The sequence below is a fragment of the Myzus persicae genome, unplaced genomic scaffold (genome assembly GCF_001856785.1).
Source record: "Myzus persicae strain clone G006 unplaced genomic scaffold, MPER_G0061.0, whole genome shotgun sequence".
Lineage (NCBI taxonomy): Eukaryota > Metazoa > Arthropoda > Insecta > Hemiptera > Aphididae > Myzus > Myzus persicae.
The window spans coordinates 132,389-151,622 of NW_019103989.1; the positions used below are offsets into that span (position 1 = coordinate 132,389).

Sequence of the window (19,234 nt, forward strand, 5' to 3'; positions counted from 1 at the left end):
TTAAGAATAATTAAACTAACTACGAATTAGGTACAAAGACATTCAAAAATTAAATATTTAGAATTCTGCTTAGAACGTGTGATTTATTTGAAAAATTTAAATACATTATATTCTGGTTTATATATACTGATAAGTATCTGAATATAGTTGCGTAATTAAATACATCGGCATAAATTATGGTATTTAATAAGAACAGTGCTTATTTAAAAGCAACCAAGTACTTAAACTATTCGCTTCGATGCATGTGTATCATCACGAGAATACCCTGTAAGTATAAGTATTGTACTTTAAAATACAAATTAACTTGAATTAAATTTGCCATTATAAAAAATAAATTATTACATTTGAATGTAATATGTAGGTGTAACAATAGGTTCATTTTGATCATTTTAAAAAATAGGTTGATTAATCAAAATTCTAATTTCTACATTTTTATTATAATTTATTGGTGAAAAATTGATTTTGATAGTGTTTTTTTTTAAATCCACATAATTATAGTGCACATTGACATTATATATATGATTGTATATTTCTATATGATTGTATGATGCTTCACGGATACAGACGTACAGCATACTGATAAGGGACAAAAATATTATAGTTAACCCATCACAGGCTTTCTCACAGATAATCAATCTTTACCGAGAATAATGAAGGGTGTAAGTTCCTATTTCCTAAATTATAGTTAAACTAGTTAAAGCTATACCTGTAAAAGTATTAGAATTTAGAAGTACCTATTAGGAGAAATAGGAGTATTAACATCTAACAGTCAGGATCAGGGTACCTACCCATAAAAAAATCGATGCAATAATCTTGGCTACATCCGAATTGCATGCCAAAAAAAAAAAATGTCCAAATTGCATGCCGTCTCCTGTAGGGATGTTCGAATTGCATGCCGTCTCCTGCAGGGGTTTGTCCGAATTGCGTGCCATCTCTTGGAGGGTCTGTCCGAATTGAGTGCCATCTCTTGGAGGGGTCTGTCCGAATTGCATGCCATATCTAAGAGGGCTTTGTCCGGATGGCATGCCGTACACCACACGTTTATTCATTATGCACTTAAACAACGTAAACTTTTTTTTGGACTTTCCTAATTTTTTAAAAAAATACCTGTATAGAAACGCTCTTTTATGTATGGTTGTTACAACTGTTTAGTGATTAGTTTCTGGATTGAAATATTTTTATATCCGTGTAAATATTTTCCCAAACAGTATCTATATTGGAGTAATGTATAGTGTATTGTGGTCTCGGTCTGTTTCTCAGACATAGACTTACGGATCGGTCACTTAAGTGTTTGTAGCTGTCAAATGTATAAGCGTTTATGTTCAATATTGATCTGAAATAATATTAAGATAAGAAAGGTATATAGAGCTACGCCACTACGACCACAAATAATAGTAATAATAATAATTTATATATATAATTTAAATCAAAAGGAGATATCACCTGTGTGTTTTTCTGTGTCTTATAATATTAGTACGTCTTGGAACGTTAACAAAGTGTGTTAACTGTAGTGTGATCATGGAACCACAAGTTGAACATATGTTGAATGAAAAAAACAAAAAAATTTTTGTAATTGATGATTTTAAATTTTATTTTCAAAAGTTATTGTGCAATGATATTGAAAGGAGGGCTTGTTGTAAACGTTCGTGTACGTCTTACATACAATTATCGTATATAAACAGTGAACATAAAGTTATACTCCGCAAGATAGATCATAATCACAATAAAGATGACGAACAAAAATTAAATAGACAACGGGTATGTAAAAATTTAAAACGTAAAGCAGTAGATATTCCTTTTGAAAAACTAAGTAAAATACTGCATCGTGAGCTATTAAAGGGAGATATTAGTACATGGACGACAAATGACACTACACGAGTTCGAAAAAATTTACATTATGCCCGATCAAGCATTTATCCTCAACTGCCAGAAACTTTGATTGATTTACATACAGCTTTAGATAATTTAAACATAACTAATAGAGACGAAGATTTTTTATTTATTAACAATCGTGAAAAAAATATTGTAGCTTTTACATCACACTCAAATTTAAAATATTTAAGTGAGTGCAAAATTTTATTTGTTGACGGTACATTTAAAAGTTGCCCTAAGATGTTTTATCAGTTATTCACAATTCACGGAGTTAAAAATCACAACTATACACCACTAATTTTTTTTTTATTAACGGGAAAAACAAAACAAATTTATGAAGATGCTTTGACTAATTTATTACTGAAGATGAACGATTTAAACTTAAATTTATCGCCAAAAATAATTTACGCTGACTTTGAACTAGCTATTCATTCTGCACTTCTAGTTGTTTTTCCAAATACAATAAGAAAAGGATGTCGTTTTCACTTAGGACAGAGCATATGGAGAAAAATTCAATCAGTAGGTTTATGTACTTTATTAAAAAAAAAAAACAGAAATCGGATTATTTTTAAAATTATTTTTTGGACTATCATTTTTAAATCCAAATGATGTAGACGACTGTTTTACGAACGAAATCATGGCAATTCAACCCAACGATGATCGTGTACATGCATTTTGTGACTACTTCTTAGAAACGCATGTGATGGCTGACAGTTTATTTCCACCATCTATTTGGGCTAAATTTTCTAATTCTACAATGCTTACAACTAATGTTTGTGAATCATTCCATTCCAAGCTGAATAGCATGTTTTACTCCCCAAGTCCTAATATTTTTCAATTAGTTGATGTCTTAAAGCAAGTACAATGTGATATATATGTAAAAATGCGTAGACGCGTAGTTCAAATTTAAGCAATAGACGCCGGGAAATATTAGAAAAAGAAAAAAGTATAAGTTTAGTGATGACTGAATTTAAAAATAATGAAATTAATAGTCTTTTATGTGTAGAAAAGTTGGCATACATGTCATTGCCGACAGCAAAATAAACAAAACTAAATTTTTAATATATTGTGACTATATACTATATAGATAATTATATTATTATAATTGTATTCTACCTATTATTATAATATTATTACCTACTATTATTATTATTATTATTATTGTTGTTTTTTAGTTTATTATTATTATTATTATACTGTAACGTAATTTTTCATTGTAATATTAACCGTTTAAAAAAATGCTATTATACTATTTTATTATTCAAAAAAAGAAGATGTTTCTATATTGACGTATTTTATTATTATATATTATTTTGTTTATTTAAATTATAATATTGTGTGCCCAAAATGTTAAAAAAAACCATCGAATTTAAAAATAATATTATTTAAAATACACTCACTTGATTACCCTAAACTACAATAGTTTTATTTAACTAATGGCCTTTGTTGTCGATGAAAAAAAAATGGTTTTATTTTATGATTCTTATTCACAGTGTCACATTCTACAATATTTATATGTTTTATTGTAATGTAACAAAATCCCGATCCTCCAGTTGAAAAGTAAGTTATTTATTCGGATATACCCCTCTAAGAGATGGCATGCAATTCGGACAGACCCCTTCAAGAGACGGCATGCAATTCGGACGAATTGATTTATATTTTTTTTTTTTGACATGCGATTCGGATGCACCGATAATTTTATATTTTCATAAATACATGACATTGTCTACATATTCTATGTGTACACATTTAAACTGAACTACAATATAATTAAGTTTTTTTTATTATTATTAGAATCTATATGACGTATCAAACATTGATTTTGTATTACCTAGAAATCATAATAAGATTTTTAAAAAAAATTGCAATAATAATTAATAAGTATGTTGTACAAATTATATTATATTGTATTGATTAAATTAATTTAAACTCTCACAGCAACCCATTAAGGCAGACCACAGTCCACCACCCTCAACATCTTGTGCATGACGTAGTCCTCTTCCAGAGCCAGGCTAAGTGCCATACTGCTCTAGAAATCGCAATCTAATTCCTCTGTCTTGGCCACCTCTCTCGCTCTTCAGCAAATTTTTTCAGCTTTATAGAATCTCCGTGACTGTCCTGTAGACGATCCTATATGCTCATGTCTCATACCTAATCGTTATGATTTCAATTGTATTCATCAGCCGACGAGAACACGTTTGTGGCAGTCTCTAATCATAAGCCTGACAAATATTTCATATTGGAATGGACGTACACGGCGGCGTTCTACGCGTTTTCTTGTTTCATTTTTTACCGTCTGATCTACACAGAAAGCATATTGAAACCGTACTTGGACGACCTGACCTTGGACAATATCAATTATGTGCTGATGACTTCGCTGTCCGTCCTCATCGTTTTGTTAAATCCGTTGTTAGCGAGCAGAGCACGCGTAAACCGAGAAGAATACTTCAAACTCTGGCGTCAATATCAGGTTGATATACTTTATAGCTTATATATTATAAATGTATAACATATTATATATATATATATCATATTATCATAAATTATGATTCATGGCCATATATCTGCGATTGTAGACCTTCGTATCAGCAGAAACAAAGATCACAATACCGCATTTTTCAAAAACAACTAAAAATTACAACTAATTATGTAAATTGAGACAAAAATAAAATTCGTCTTTATTTATTCATTTCGATATATGTGTTTATTATAATAAAGTAAATATTAAATATGAATATATATACAAGGTGGTTTATTTAATTTATAAAACTCATGTCCATCATCAGAAACATGGGTAAGGACTTCTAAGCCCCCCAGCTATAGATAATTTTACAGAATGGCACTAATATAGACCAGGCATTAAAGCCTAAAGGTCGCTTAAATATGAAGAATTTCAACTGAACTCTAAGGGTTAATGACATATAAGATATAACATTAAACATATTATAAAAATGTTTTGTAATAAACGTATTGTAAAAATAGGTTTGTTCGCCTTCGTCATATCCAATAGGCAGGTATATACTCATAGGTCTACTCCCGTAGAATGTAGGGGGGACTAGGGTGGTTATAGAATTTTGTTAAGCCTTATCGGTATTCGCACTTGACGCTTACGGGTACACTGTATTATAAATTGTCAATTTAAACTAATTTTCACTATTTATTTCGCAGATTCAATATGAACAGTACACTGTTTCGGAACTGAACCTAGGATCGTCTATTCTTATCGTTTTGCTCATTATTGGTAGTGTAATTGTAACAACGCAGAACGCTCGAGTTGGTCGCAAACTGCGTTTTGACATCGCAAGTAAACCCCACTTATGTGTACGCTAATTGGCTCATTTATTTTTATACAAACCTAACGACTATACAGTGGGTCACGGACTGCCATTTATTGACCATAGCCTCCAAGATGTTGATCGATCAATTGTTAGTAAGTACAATACTATCTATGAGTAGTCACAAAACTAGAATTTAAGGTTGCAGCATAATCATAAGCCTTTTAAATCATCCACCATCGTTGACGGCTCTTGGACAACTATATGTATATACAGTAAAACCTCGCTAAAACGGAACTTCGGTAAGACGGAAACCCCGGTATTACCGAATATTTGTTTGGTCCCGTTTCAAATTACATATAATTTTATCCCGCTAAGACGGAAACCTCGCCAAGCCGGAAACGGACACGTTTTTGTAATGAAAGTCGATGAAAACCCTCGCTAAGAAGGAAATATAACACGATTTTCGTGTAATAAATTTATTTTCGTACTGTCGATACCCATAGATAATCGATATACGAGCGCGTACGATGACATTAAAAACTAATAAAATTGATATGTATACACTATACAATTAAAAATATAAATTGTATATTGTATTATGTATCAACTGGTTTAAAATAAATATATATGTAATCTTTAATTTTATTCAATTAAAAAAATGTTTGAACCCCGTTAAGACGGAAAAATATTATGGTCCCATGCGATTCCGTCTTATCGAGGTTTTACTGTATGTATATATATATATTCCCAGATTCACAATATCATCACTTACACTTCATAAGAGAATACAAGATAGTCCTATGATATATTTATCTATGCTAATATATATTACCTTGAACAGGCTTGTAATTTACCCTGTACCTTTGTACCACCACGTAAGTGTGCACCAAGAAAGCATTTTCCAAAATTCACATTTTAAAGTGGTGCTTGCTGCACAAGTATTCTGAGATTCAAGATGGCTGATGAAAATGTATAAAGCTGACCGCATCGGTGCCGACACCATTAATTACATACAATATCCACTTTTATAATAAATGTTATTAACAGCAATATAATATAGATATTGTTTGTATTTATATAAAAGTTTGGGTATGATTATATATAGATATTGTCATATTGATATATTTCTTGATATATTGCAACAGAATGGAATTTTTATTTTAATGCGGAGACACCTATTATAAATTATTTTAAGCTATGATTTTTAAGAGGCTTCAGAATAGGTGAGTTTCATCTATTTAAAAAAAAAACAAAATTTGTATTTTGTAATTGAAATACAGCTATAAGTGAAAGTATTTTGTCCGTTTATAGTATACGAGTATACCTATCGTATATCTCAGCCCTCTGCAGGTTCATATTCCTTAAAAAGATTCATTTTAATGTTTAGTTTAACGTGTTACTGTGTTAGAGAGAATAGATCTGAAACTGCGCTTAAAAAAGGAGAACAAATTAACAATGTGTGTGGTAAGTGTTAATGAAACGTTAAATTCGCAACCAATTTAGAGGAAGAACTTCACCAAAAACTCTCGTTCCCATTGCATCACTGCCGAACTATATAGGTACTGCCGCTACCTACTCAATACCCTATAGTGCCCTACTCAATATAGTTATGAATAGTATGTCTATATAACTCCTACTCTAATGGTTTAGGTACAGACAACAACTGTGGCCATATCAAACAGTGTCATTGGCAGCCGCAAAGGTGTCGAAGCCCGAGTGTCCCGCTTTGTCGAACTTTGGCGAAAACTTTCAGACATGTCCAGCGGGCTGATGGACACCGGTCGCGGTCGGTACGAATTCAATTTCGCCGTACAGTCGGTGATCGTCGTGCAAGCTCTATACGGTATCGTGGCCCTATACATCGGTCGACATCACTCAAGCGTACATTACAACGTATACTTCCCGACCACCGTATGGTCGATTTTAAATCTGGTCGTTCTGTGCGAGGCTGCGTATTCGGTCACTAATCAAGTGGGTACACCCACGACAGACCTCCCACCCATACACGATACAATACATATTATTATAGTATTCACATTTAAAATTTAAATGTAGATAATCTCATCGTCTTTAAAGAGGGTTCGTGAATTCGTGATGAAGACAAACGCACTATATATTATGAACACTTACGTCGTTGAATACTTGAATACTGTACATATAGCAATAATAATTGCAGTATAAGGTACAGTGTCCAATTGTGTGTAGGAAATGTAGGTACCTACATTATTATTTGTGAATCATAATTCATAGGTATACCCACCAGAAAATTATAAAAACGTGAAGAAAGATAAGATAATACGTGGATTCGTTATTATTAGATCAATAGTTTAATCAGATATGCTTTCTTACTGCCAAACAGATCAGATCGATAGGCAAGTTCAATCTGATAGTAGGTAGGTACCTAGTTATTGGTTTATTTTAGTTTATCAAGATAATTTTACAAAATATGTTTAACACAGACGTGCAGTAGAGACTAGAGGGTGATAGATACCTTAAGCCACAATTACTTGATATTTTGGGCACATGTCAACTCCGCCACAAGTACCTTTTTTTAGTTTTATCTCCATCAGGAAAAAAACGGGCTTTTACTAAGCATATCAATTTTTTTTTTTTGTAATTCTATAACAAAGCGGTCTAGTAGAGACGTGAAATTTCTAACAGATATTTTTATTGACATTTTCAAGACACGGAATTTTCAAAATGTTCAATACTTTGGATAATTTTGAGCTATTTATAAATAATTGGCAATTTTAAAATTATTTTAGGTTATATTTGACCTATCTAAGGTATTAAGGTAACATATTTATTTGTGAGTTAAAGAGTTTGTAAATTTCAGATAAGGTTCCTTACAAGTTTTCCACACACCAACTAAAAATATATATCAATAATATGCAAAATTTTTACTTACAAGTAATTGAGTTTCAAATTTGAACAATATATACGATATATAAGTCACAGATAATTATATAGCATATGTATAGAAAAACTCAATGTAAGATTTCATTTAAAAACATAGATTTAGACGATAATATATTAGGTAAATTTCTATAAAACTATAGTTATATTAAAGATTTATCTAATAATTAGTAATTAATATTAGCCACAGAGTCACAGAATAGGTGAAATTCTAAACAATTTTTTTAAATTGTCATTACAATTACCTATATCAACCCCTTAAAATAACAAGTGTACAGTGTGTACTTAAGTACCTACTTGGAAATTAACTTATAGCTTATTTCCCTTTATGCAGACAGGAAGTACAGCACTACAGCATAGTACCTAACTATAAGTAGGTTAGGTTAGAGTACTGTATAATATAGTAAATATTTCTACAATATTGTATGTGCTCTAAAAGTACAAATATAATATTAATACTTAACCTAATCTAACCAATGTGAGTTATTATAGGTGGGATTCAAAACTAATGTAGCAATACAGTCAATAGCTTGCAATAAATTCAGTTTAGAAACTCAAGAGGAGGTAATCAGTTATCACAAACAAAAGTGATTTAATAGTGATTCCTTTGAATTAATTTCAATACAGAATATTAATGATACCTAAACTACTTATATTAGATTTTCACGGCTTTGAAAACTATCCAGTCCCACACACCTATAATAACTGTAAGTGGTTATTTCACCATGGATCGGACATACATACTGAGCGTAAGTAAAGAACGTAATAAAATAATTCAATAAACAATTATGATATAAGTATAATAAAATAAATGCATTGATTTTGACAGTATCTTGGAGTAGCTGTATCGTATATCATTGTTTTGGCACAATTTAAAATTGGTACTTCTTAATTGATTACATCCGGAAAATGCCATACTTGGTCTGCTGTACTGGTGAATTTTGGACGGCAGACAAGCTCATCGCCAATACCTGTCTTGTCTGGGCAGGATCGATGATGCCGTCATCCCAACACCTGTTGATATTTTGCATGATAAAATTACATAATCATAATCTTCATTCAAATTTAAAACTCTTGGTTTGACTGAGTATCATTTTACTTACCTAGCACTGGAATAAAATGGATTTCCTTCATTCTCAAATTGTCTGATCACTGGATCCTTTAACATTTTTTCTTCTTCTTTCGTTAACTATAAAAATAATAACAATCAATAAATCATATTAAAACCCTAATGATGGTGATTGATTTTACCAGTTTTCCTTCTCTAATCTTTTTATCACTTTGAATTTGGGCAAGAACACCTGCAGCTTGTTCGCCTCCCATTATACTTATTCGAGAATTAGGCCACATATACATAAATCTTGGTCTATGAACAAAGCATAATATAAAAGTATGCATTTATTTTCAACCCAATCAATATTTTCTAACTAATCATAACAATTTTAAACCTGAAATTTTTGTATTACCTACCCGTATGCTCGTCCGCACATTCCATAATTTCCAGCTCCATAAGATCCACCAATCACTACAGTAATTTTAGGAACAGATGCACAGGACACTGCTGTAACCATTTTAGCACCGTTTTTAGCAATACCGCCGGATTCGGCATCTTTTCCAACCATAAAACCTGATAAATCGTTTAAAATTGTTAATAAACTTACTGATATTAGTAATAATTAAATTGTACCTTATGCATAATAAATGCATTATTTATTTTAACATACCAGTAATGTTTTGCAAAAATAGCAATGGAATATTTCGCTGACAACATAATTCAATAAAATGTGTACCCTGTAAAGAAATTGTATTATATACATTAATTTTTATTAAGAATATAACTATGATGCAAGTGTATACTTAAAGGGTACTGTCAGAGGCATAACTCTTACTCCAATTAAGAAAATATAATTTGTATTCAATAGGTATAGATAAAAAAAAAAATTTTCGCCCCCTCCCTTCCAACCACCACACCACCACAATGAACACAGGTCAAATATGCTCACTTTTTATGATGATGTATTCAAAACTTAACATAATTTTCATACCTTTAACGCTGATTCAGAAAATAACACACCATTGTTACCAATTATGCCAATAGGGTAACCACATAGTTTAGCAAATCCAGTTACCAACGTTTCTCCATAATTTTTTTTAAACTCAGAAAACACAGACCCATCTACTAGTCTCGAAATAACCTAATATAAAAAGTTAATAATAATGGAATTATAGAAAAAAATGTTTGAACAAAATACAAATGATAATTATTATTATTTATTACTTCTCTGACGTCATAGTTCTTTTTTAAATTGTCTCCAACAATTCCATATAATTCTTCCTCAGGATATAGAGGTGGCTCTGGCACGCCAAGATTATTTTTTATTTCTTGTTTGTTGTTATTATTATTTAAATTTGCAATAATCGTTTTGGTAATATGAAGTGCATGATAATCGTCATTAGCATAATGATCGGAAACTCCAGAAACACTATTATGAAACAATTTTTAATAGAATACATCATAAATAAAATTATAAAAATGATACAATATGTTAATTAATAATAGAACCAATAATTTAGGATTGATTCAATAACGTATTAGTGAATTATTATATTATTTTTGTGGCTTGGCGTGGCGCGTTGGCTGCTACCAGTCGCGAAATGCGACTGGGAGTAAGAAACGGCCACAACTACTAGATCCCGGATGGGTGACCACCCGGGTTTGTAGATGTTAAAAACCTTGCCACACATACACGTGTTTGCTACCTACTGTAACAACCCTAACAATCATAAAAACAACCTACCCCTACCAACCTTACCCCTACTTCAGTTCATAACCCCAATAACAGCTAATGGCCTTAGTCGCCGGGCTTAAGTTCAATGAAAAAAAAAATATATATATATTATTTTTACCTATAGACATCTATAAAAAAAATTCAAATGAATTCAGTTTATTCATCAATCCCTAAAACCACTAGAACAATATTTTATGTACTACAGGTGCACTTGGACTTAGGAGTACCACTTTTATACTATTAATTTTGTTTGTATTCAATATTCTTACGAGCAGTGAAGTTTAGCACCACCCAGATCTTCCGAAGACACTATTTCGCCAGTTGCTGCTTTCACTAAAGGAGGACCAGCTAGGAAAATTGTTCCAGTTTTTTTGACGATTACACTTTCATCAGCCATGGCAGGTAAATAAGCAGCGCCTGCCGTACAACTTCCCATCACTACAGCTATCTGAAAAATTCTTGTGATTATAAAACGATAAAATAATTCTATAATTTAAATATCTAACTTGTGTTATATTTTTTGAAGACATGATGGCTTCATTAAAAAATATTCTTCCGAAATGTTCTCTATCAGGAAAAATTTCAGCCTGTTTTTTTAAGTAACCACCACCAGAGTCCACCAAATAAATACAAGGTAAATTATTTTCACTGGCTATTTCCTGGGCTCTTAAATGTTTTTTTACTGTGATAGGAAAGTAAGACCCACCTTTAACTGTAGCGTCATTGGCGATGATCATGCATTCCTTTCTATCAACAAAGAATTTATTTATGAATCAAATTACTTTATATTTAAAAACATTGTACCTACCTGGAAATACGTCCAATTCCTGTAACTATTCCACCGCATGGAACCGTTTCTTTATAAAGATCATGTCCAGCCAATTGTGACAATTCTAAAAATGGCGAACCTGAATCTAAAAGATAATCTATACGATCACGTACTAGTACTTTTCCTTTCGACGTGTGCCTTAACTTATCTTTTGAATCACCACCAGAAACTGAATTGGCTACAGCTTTTTTCAAATTATGCACCAAAATTTCCATTGCTGTTCGATTTTCCTACAATCAAGAACCAAAATTAAAATTGCTGATCAAATGTATGCTACAATTGGAAATGTGGGATCCCTGCAGTGGTGGATCTGCAAGAAGGATATAGGGGCCAAACCCCCCCTCCCTAGACCAAATTGTGTACATAATACAACATGTATATAATACTATGAATACATGTGTATACTGAATATGTCTATTAAAATCTTTATATCGACCAGTGAAAAAATTCTAGATACGCTACTGAATCCCTGAGCATATAAAATTGCATGTTAAAGGTTTTTGAATTTAAGACAACTATAAGTATTATTATACAATAATTAAAACCATAGTATTCTCTTATGGATCTAGTATTCTAGTATGACTAAACATGGTTGAATGATTCTCATAACTTGTTTGCTCTTTAACTTTTGTGACACGGTCAAAAATTGTAAATACATGAATATATTGACCTGATATTCTTTTGAATTAACATCAATGTTGGATTCCAGTACAGATCCATTTGAGATGTCAGAGAAATGTGATAAACATTGACAACTACGGAAGATGACATATTTCCTCAGTATTTTAGTACTGCTCAACATTTTTTTTGAAATACCCTTGTAATTTATTTTTTATGAAATCTGTAAACCTGAAACAATTTGTAAATGACCATAAAATATATATTTTTTTTTATAGATAATACTATTATTAATTATTAGGTCAAAAGATACCTATAAAAAATATGTAAAACCTTTTCCCAACAGCACATAGTTAACGACTACACACTGTTATCTGTTTATAACTAAAATCAATAAAAACTCTGACGTTTTAAATTGAACAAAGTACACATGTAAGATAAGATAAAATGTTTAGAGTTCAATAGACCAACAATAAAAAATGTAGGTATGTAAGTAGATACAAGAACAATAATAAGTATAATTTAAAATATTTACATATTATTATTTATACATAATTAAAATAACATATGAAAAGAATAAAATGTTTAGTGGGTAGTATAATTTTATAGGTAATAAATTTTTACAAATAACCTACAAGCAAATTATTATTTATAACAACCTTATTGTCATATTGTGTACCTTATAGTGATGGGAAAATTTCCTCATTTACATTAATTATATTATTTATGTAGTACCTATTAATATTAACATGATTTTCCTTTTTAAGCAGTTCTTTGCAAAGAGAAAAACGATGCACATTAAAACTATACAATCGGTCCAGCCTTTACTGTGAGTTCTTTTCTATGAAACTACCATAACAGAACCTCAGAATATTGGTTTACCCTTCTAAAGAATATAATTATGGACAGAGCGATCTTAGTTCAGTGTAACAAATTGTTAGAACAATTTTAACTGATGACTTAAAATAAAAGTTTATGAATTTAATTTCTAAGACATATGAATCTGAAAATATTAAAAAAAGGTTGCTATTATACCAACAGTAATGTCGTAAAGGTTTTAGTTATAATGTGTGATATTAAATGGGGGTGACAGTTATTGGAGATTAAATACGTCTGGGTGTCCAAGGAAAGAACAATAATAAATTTAATATAAATATCCCAACCAAGATGTCATAAGACTCAAGAATGTAGATGTATACTGAACGTGAAGGTATTTCTAAAGGAATTGTCGAAAAAACTCATATATATTATACAGAGTTTATTAGGATTTGGTTTAGTTTAGAGTTCATTCCTAGAAAAATACAACTTAAATTAAATTTATATGTATATTATATATTGTATACATATTTGTAGTTCTGTGATGGTAGTATCTATTTATATTTTGGTAGATATAATATATTTTTTTTATGCTTAACACATTTTATAAAACAAGTTATTTTGAACAGTTATTAAATCATTTAAACAAGTACAATATTAATACAATAAATTAAGTATAATTTAAACCAACAATAGGTTAATATTTAACTCTTTATATAGGTATCGACCGAACACATAAGTCTATACAATTTAGTTGTAGGTATAGCCATGTAGGTAGTAATGGAATAAGTATATTATCATAATGTTTTATTTCTTACCAACTATTACTATAAATCTATAAAACTATATACAACGCACCACTGAGTACCGTGCAGGCATGGATCGTGACACACACAAAATACTGAATACTGAAACTACATGTATGGTGAATAAGTATCATGAACTACTATTAAATGATTTAAATGACTACTGCCACTACTGCTTGAAAAAATGTATATAGATAGGCATTTATGGCATTGATTATAGAATACATTATTTTATCCTACATTTATAATATTTTTTATGATTTTTTACACTAATTTATTTTAGGTAGTATTATTGTTTACTCAACATCAAATAATCTATAGCTTGATAGTCTATAGGTGTACTCATCACTCATCAGTCATAAGAAAAGAGAAATAAATTAAATTATTAACAAATTACAATTTTTGGGTGCTTGATTATAAAATATTTTAAATTAAGTTTCTGATTAGCTATCACAGTTGTATCTTATCAACTGTACAGTATCAGAACATGGATTTTGGCGCGTAATATTATCTTTGTAATAAGACATCCAACTACCAAATCCCAGTAATATTACTATTTATCAATTCCTAATTTTATAAAATACTTATTCAATCTTCAATATTTTTATTTTTACCCTAATTGTTCGGCATTCAAAAATCTGTATTGAATTCAGTGAATGATTTGGATTAATTGGCGCATTGAAACATAGCTGAAGGTTAGAAAAGAATGTAAGTATCAATTTAAGTTTAAACAAGAACTTACATATAGTTATAGACCTGTTAATTAATGTTAAGTCTTAGTTAATACCTAATAGGTCTATGGTATTAACTATTAGTGTCCAAGCAATATTAAAAGCACAATCGTCATAGATTTTATTTTGAACTTTTGCAATATGAATCTACGATTGAATGTACAATACACAACTACATGCATTTTCAGATTATTATTTCAAATAAAAGTATTTTAAGTATTGTACTATAGACAGGTCACGAAGGCTGAAATTTGTATTAAGTACGTCTAGTATGAACAGTTATGACATCATATAATAACAGCTCTACTTCTAAGCTTTAGTAATAAAACTAAGAATTTGCTATTATTTTATCATGAGTTATTATTAAGGACACAAAAATTCGATAGCTCGACGGGCAAGTGGGCAACTAATAACTATTAAATCGTATTTAATCGTGGTGTCTAATGCTTACACAATTTGACAGCTGCATTTTCTTTCCCAACTTCATATTACTGATAAGTGATAACAAATTTCCCTTATCAAGCAGATATCATTTTTTATTATTATTCAAAAAAACAATGTCAGTTTGATTCTAAATATGTTTAACCTTTCAATTTTCGCGTAATGTATTTGTCTGAACGGAGTTTTATCTAAAAACATTAAGAAGTATTAATCAACAATGGTAGCACTCGGTGCTTTTCCGGCAGCCAAGCTTGGCGCTTTATTATTGCGCCAAGTAAGTAAACCAATTGCTAATTTTGTTAAAGAACGAGCCAAACAATCTCCAGTATTTCGATCGTATGTTTGCATGCCACCTGCTCAGTTTTACAATTGGTGTGAAGTTAAAATGAAGATGTATTTCATGAACCTTGGTACCGCAGGAAAGGTCAAACCTTTAAGTGAAACTATGGCCATCGAACTAGGGTCAAATTTACTAGGTGAAGGTATTATATTTGTTGTCGCTGCTGCTTTACTTTTGTTTGAATATAATAGGCAAGTACGTAAAGAACAAGCCAAAGAAGACGTACGTTTACAAGAACAAGAAGATTTAATCAATTCAATAAGGGATTTGGATTTAATGACCGAACAACACACTGCTGAATTAAGACGTTTAACTTATCTGGTCGATGATTTAATATCTAAAGTTAACAGTAAATCGTACCCTGGACCTAATATTACCTCAGAGACACCTACAAGTAGAAGTAGCGGCAAAGTCGATACAAAATACCAGGAACCCGAACAGAAGAAACAAATTTCTAATGATATTAATGAAAATATATTATTTAAAAGCATTAAAATGTTAATCCAATCAATACAACAAGTTTGACTAAATCCGTACTTGTAGAATCATATTGTTCAAATGTTGTTAACACTTAATTAAAGAGACTTATAAGCTCATAATAAAGTTATATTTATATTAGCGACTATGTTTTAAGTTCATTTTTGGCCTAGTACTGTAAAATCTTAAATTATAAAAATGATTATGGTTGAAGGAAATATTCAAATGTTATATATTTATTTTTAAAATGCCATTTTAGATATAAATATTAATGAGAGCTTGTATTTGCAAAATAATGTTAACCTGCCTGATTAAAAAAATATTTTGATTGTGAATTAATACAAAAAGCATTTTTAGTTAAAATTGGAAAATGTACCTAATCATTTGTTACAAGTACTTTCATTAACTTTCATTTACCATTTGTTTCTGTAGATTAAAAAATAAAGTGTTCCTGTAGTGTTATAGATACAAATTAATCACATTGAATACATTATTTTATTCATAATTTAATATTTTTATCAAACAATGATACAATTTATAAATTATTAAAGGTAAATATAATTGTTTAATTAGTTCTTAATAATATTCTTTAAGAATACAAATTACAAGCAGAATTAAAATGTTGATGAGTACTTATCTTTTAAAACTTACCATAACCGAAACATCCTCAAATGTTTAATTTTCATACATGTGCTTTAAAACCTAAAAGTTGATATTACATGGCAAAAAAAAATAATTGAAAATTGTCCTTGTCAAATGCTACATACTTAAAATAATAATTAAATAACTTTAGTTTTTAACCTTAATTGGATCAATAATAATTCATACATTTTAATCATAGAAAATCCTATTATTAAAACTGGAGTAATATTTCGAAGACAAGATGTGTAAAAAAGTGTATTTAAATACCAACTACTTATGTATACCTATACCTTAAAAACATACAAATTGGGACAAATTAAAATTAATTAAGTATTTGGATATAATTTGTATAATTAAGATAGTAAAAAATTAAATATTTTTGAGTAATCATATTATTTACAATGTCACAAATTTATACAGCCCATTTAAGACATCGAGTCGCTTGGTGCGTACCTAAACAAGAAATACAACAATATCGTGCACCGCATGTTGTACATGTGTATGAACTCTTGAATCCACAAACTGCGCAAAATATTCTGCGTGGCAAGTTTGATGAGGGTGCTTCTATTGAATTATAGTTGGGTGGATCACGGTTGTTAAATTGATCAGCTTCGATCAACTGTTCAAATGTCCTTCGAAATCTAATTTAAAATGTAATAAAGTTTGTAAAATCACACTATTCATAATACATAGAATAGGATAATTAGATTATTACTTTTGTTTATAATATTCAGCACTTTTTTCCTTTTTACGCCTTACTCCTTTAGCCTCGATAGTATCTAAAAATTTAGGGGCTTTTTTATTCAAAACAATGTCAGCATGGGGATCTTGTTGATAGTTATCCATTTCTAAACTCTCTAGAGCCCTACGTGCTCTACGATTTCTGGTTGCTGTATCAAGGACCTTTTTTTTATCAGCATCTTTTAATCTTCCCGATTCCCTACCCATTCCTACTTTTGAAGACATTTTTAACTATTAGAAAAAAGTAATTTAAAAGCAAAATAGTTTTAATTTTGAGTGAAAGTAAGTTGGTCCATTAATTCATCAACACGATCTTCTAATGTATCCAATACATCAGTTGAAACAAATAAATGTTCTTCATCTAATTCTTGTAGAATAAACTTTTTTCCAAGAGCGTTAGTTTGATCCAATTGTAATAAAAACTGTTTCATTGACTGATCACTAAAAAAAAAAAACAAATGATGAATTTAATAATAAGTGTATTGTGCCATTGTGTTCTAGAATTTCAACAAAAATGTCTAAGAGAAAACAAGTCAGTGCAGAGGAAAAACGAACCAGGATGTTGGATTTATTTCATGAAAAAAAAGATTTTTACCAGCTCAAAGTAATACAGTACATTTTAACTATAGTTGATTACATACAATTTGTATTACCTAACAAAAAGTTTTATTGATTTTATAATATTGTCCCATGTATAATGATGGGAACTAACATTTATTTTTAATTATGGGGATTTTATTTTATTATTATTTTTGTATTTAAATATTTAACCATTTAGGAATTAGAAAAAATTGCGCCAAAAGAAAAACAAATAATAGTGCAATCAGTAAAAGATGTCATTCAAAATTTAGTGGATGATGGTTTAGTTGATACTGATAAAATAGGAACATCGGTATATTTTTGGTCTTTTCCAAGGTAACTACTTCTATTATTCAAGTATTTTCTAGTTGGGTACTTGCACATCAAATATTTTTAATATTTTCAAACTTTAGCAAAGCAAAAATGGCTAAGAAAAATGTATTAGATAATGCCAAAACAAAATTGGAAGAATATGAAAAAAAGCTCAACAAAAATTTAGAAATTATCAAAAAAGAAAAATTAGGAAAAGAGATAACAGATGAAAGACAAGCACTCTTGAACAAACTCAAGGCACTCAATGAAGAAAAATCATGTTTAGAAAGCGAACTAAAGAAATATGAAGATTCCAATCCAGTCGAGTATGAGCGAATGAAAAAAAGTATAGAGGTATGTAAAATAAATGGTCAATATCAGATTACCTTTATATGGTATATTTGATAGTTGAGAACATTTTTGATTTTGTATTCATTCATTATTACTCATTTTTTAGGTGGCCAAGGAAGCAGGAAACCGTTGGACGGACAATGTTTTTTCAGTTAAGTCATGGTGCAAGAAGAAGTTTTTCTTAGAAGACAGCGTCATCGACAAACAGTTTGGAATTCCAGAAGACTTGGACTATATAGAATAAACGATAATTTGCTCAGCAAACCATGCATACTACATTACTACTTACCATGTAATTAATGTTCCCTTGGAGACGTGAACCATGTTCTCACAATTTTTCAAAATATAATAAAACCTTAAAATGCCTATTAGTTTTTTTATCTTTCCTAGCTATTCAACCTCAATAGTGTTATACACACAACGATTAATAAAATAAAGACTTAATTAAGTCAATAAAATATTCTGGCTCAAGAAGGACAGATAGTAATTTATTATTGTAGAGTCTCAAGCTCTAGTCTCTAGTATGTGAGTAATTACTGAGTATGTCTAAAATAATAAATTATTTAACTATAAAGTTAAGTTAAGAGTTAACTGAAAATTGCACGTATCACCGGAACCGGGTACGAACCATAGACCTATGTAGTATGCATGGACTTCCGCACCTCCAGCCCTTTGAAAAAATAAAACAAGATCTGA

At 30.1% G+C, this 19,234-nt stretch overlaps 5 protein-coding genes and 1 pseudogene across 10 annotated transcripts; 3 read left to right on the forward strand and 3 right to left on the reverse strand.

Moving 5' to 3' along the window:
* Positions 1-2,509: 2,509 nt before the first annotated feature.
* On the forward strand, positions 2,510-9,164 carry LOC111037266 (annotated as a pseudogene).
* Positions 8,841-14,143, reverse strand: LOC111037269 (methylcrotonoyl-CoA carboxylase beta chain, mitochondrial). 4 transcript variants are annotated; one of them, XM_022319739.1, is made up of 12 exons: positions 13,977-14,143; positions 12,355-12,533; positions 11,664-11,914; positions 11,362-11,602; positions 11,125-11,303; positions 10,345-10,549; positions 10,112-10,261; positions 9,791-9,857; positions 9,537-9,693; positions 9,318-9,432; positions 9,170-9,255; positions 8,848-9,080 (listed from the first exon to the last, which is right to left on the reverse strand). In XM_022319739.1, the coding sequence occupies exons 2-12, from the start codon at positions 12,484-12,486 to the stop codon at positions 8,963-8,965; spliced, it is 1,701 nt and encodes a 566-aa protein (XP_022175431.1). In that variant the 5' UTR covers positions 12,487-12,533; positions 13,977-14,143; the 3' UTR covers positions 8,848-8,962. The 4 variants fall into 4 exon arrangements, with proteins under 4 accessions (XP_022175433.1, XP_022175431.1, XP_022175432.1 ...); XM_022319740.1 differs by lacking the exon at positions 13,977-14,143 and adding an exon at positions 13,937-13,953; XM_022319738.1 differs by lacking the exon at positions 13,977-14,143 and adding an exon at positions 12,616-12,692.
* Positions 12,954-18,904, forward strand: LOC111037270 (meiotic nuclear division protein 1 homolog). Of its 3 annotated transcripts, none has more exons than XM_022319743.1 (5): positions 12,954-13,131; positions 17,798-17,900; positions 18,075-18,211; positions 18,289-18,541; positions 18,645-18,904. In XM_022319743.1, exons 1-5 carry the CDS (start codon positions 13,052-13,054, stop codon positions 18,780-18,782), a joined length of 711 nt encoding a protein of 236 aa, XP_022175435.1. In that variant the 5' UTR covers positions 12,954-13,051; the 3' UTR covers positions 18,783-18,904. The 3 variants fall into 3 exon arrangements, with proteins under 3 accessions (XP_022175435.1, XP_022175436.1, XP_022175437.1); XM_022319744.1 differs by lacking the exon at positions 12,954-13,131 and adding an exon at positions 14,402-14,632; XM_022319745.1 differs by lacking the exon at positions 12,954-13,131 and adding an exon at positions 17,113-17,208.
* Positions 15,190-16,061, forward strand: LOC111037271 (putative OPA3-like protein CG13603). Its single transcript, XM_022319746.1, has one exon. The coding sequence runs from the start codon at positions 15,314-15,316 to the stop codon at positions 15,959-15,961; it is 648 nt and encodes a 215-aa protein (XP_022175438.1). The 5' UTR covers positions 15,190-15,313; the 3' UTR covers positions 15,962-16,061.
* On the reverse strand, positions 16,958-17,552 carry LOC111037272 (zinc finger HIT domain-containing protein 1). The gene is made up of 2 exons (XM_022319747.1): positions 17,271-17,552; positions 16,958-17,196 (listed from the first exon to the last, which is right to left on the reverse strand). The coding sequence occupies exons 1-2, from the start codon at positions 17,519-17,521 to the stop codon at positions 16,968-16,970; spliced, it is 480 nt and encodes a 159-aa protein (XP_022175439.1). The 5' UTR covers positions 17,522-17,552; the 3' UTR covers positions 16,958-16,967.
* LOC111037273 (general transcription factor IIH subunit 5) lies at positions 17,451-18,942 on the reverse strand. Its single transcript, XM_022319748.1, has 2 exons — positions 18,828-18,942; positions 17,451-17,737 (listed from the first exon to the last, which is right to left on the reverse strand). The coding sequence occupies exons 1-2, from the start codon at positions 18,860-18,862 to the stop codon at positions 17,563-17,565; spliced, it is 210 nt and encodes a 69-aa protein (XP_022175440.1). The 5' UTR covers positions 18,863-18,942; the 3' UTR covers positions 17,451-17,562.
* Positions 18,943-19,234: the final 292 nt, after the last annotated feature.

What these genes read in the sequence shown, in the direction of transcription:
- LOC111037269 (XM_022319741.1), bottom strand. Translation starts at nt 12,486, where the DNA reads ATGTTGAGCAGTACTAAAATACTGAGGAAATATGTCATCTTCCGTAGT. An exon ending in AGAACTATGACGTCAGAGAA is followed by an intron (nt 10,262 to 10,344) that starts GTAATAAATAAT and finishes TTTTTATATTAG; the next exon opens with GTTATTTCGAGACTAGTAGA. An exon ending in CCATTTTATTCCAGTGCTAG is followed by an intron (nt 9,081 to 9,169) that starts GTAAGTAAAATG and finishes AAATATCAACAG; the next exon opens with GTGTTGGGATGACGGCATCA.
- LOC111037270 (XM_022319743.1), top strand. Translation starts at nt 13,052, where the DNA reads ATGATTTTCCTTTTTAAGCAGTTCTTTGCAAAGAGAAAAACGATGCAC. An exon ending in AAGATTTTTACCAGCTCAAA is followed by an intron (nt 17,901 to 18,074) that starts GTAATACAGTAC and finishes TTAACCATTTAG; the next exon opens with GAATTAGAAAAAATTGCGCC. An exon ending in TATTTTTGGTCTTTTCCAAG is followed by an intron (nt 18,212 to 18,288) that starts GTAACTACTTCT and finishes TTCAAACTTTAG; the next exon opens with CAAAGCAAAAATGGCTAAGA.
- LOC111037271 (XM_022319746.1), top strand. Translation starts at nt 15,314, where the DNA reads ATGGTAGCACTCGGTGCTTTTCCGGCAGCCAAGCTTGGCGCTTTATTA.
- LOC111037272 (XM_022319747.1), bottom strand. Translation starts at nt 17,521, where the DNA reads ATGTCTTCAAAAGTAGGAATGGGTAGGGAATCGGGAAGATTAAAAGAT. An exon ending in GCTGAATATTATAAACAAAA is followed by an intron (nt 17,197 to 17,270) that starts GTAATAATCTAA and finishes ATTTTAAATTAG; the next exon opens with ATTTCGAAGGACATTTGAAC.
- LOC111037273 (XM_022319748.1), bottom strand. Translation starts at nt 18,862, where the DNA reads ATGGTTCACGTCTCCAAGGGAACATTAATTACATG. An exon ending in AAGGGAACATTAATTACATG is followed by an intron (nt 17,738 to 18,827) that starts GTAAGTAGTAAT and finishes TTTTTTTTTTAG; the next exon opens with TGATCAGTCAATGAAACAGT.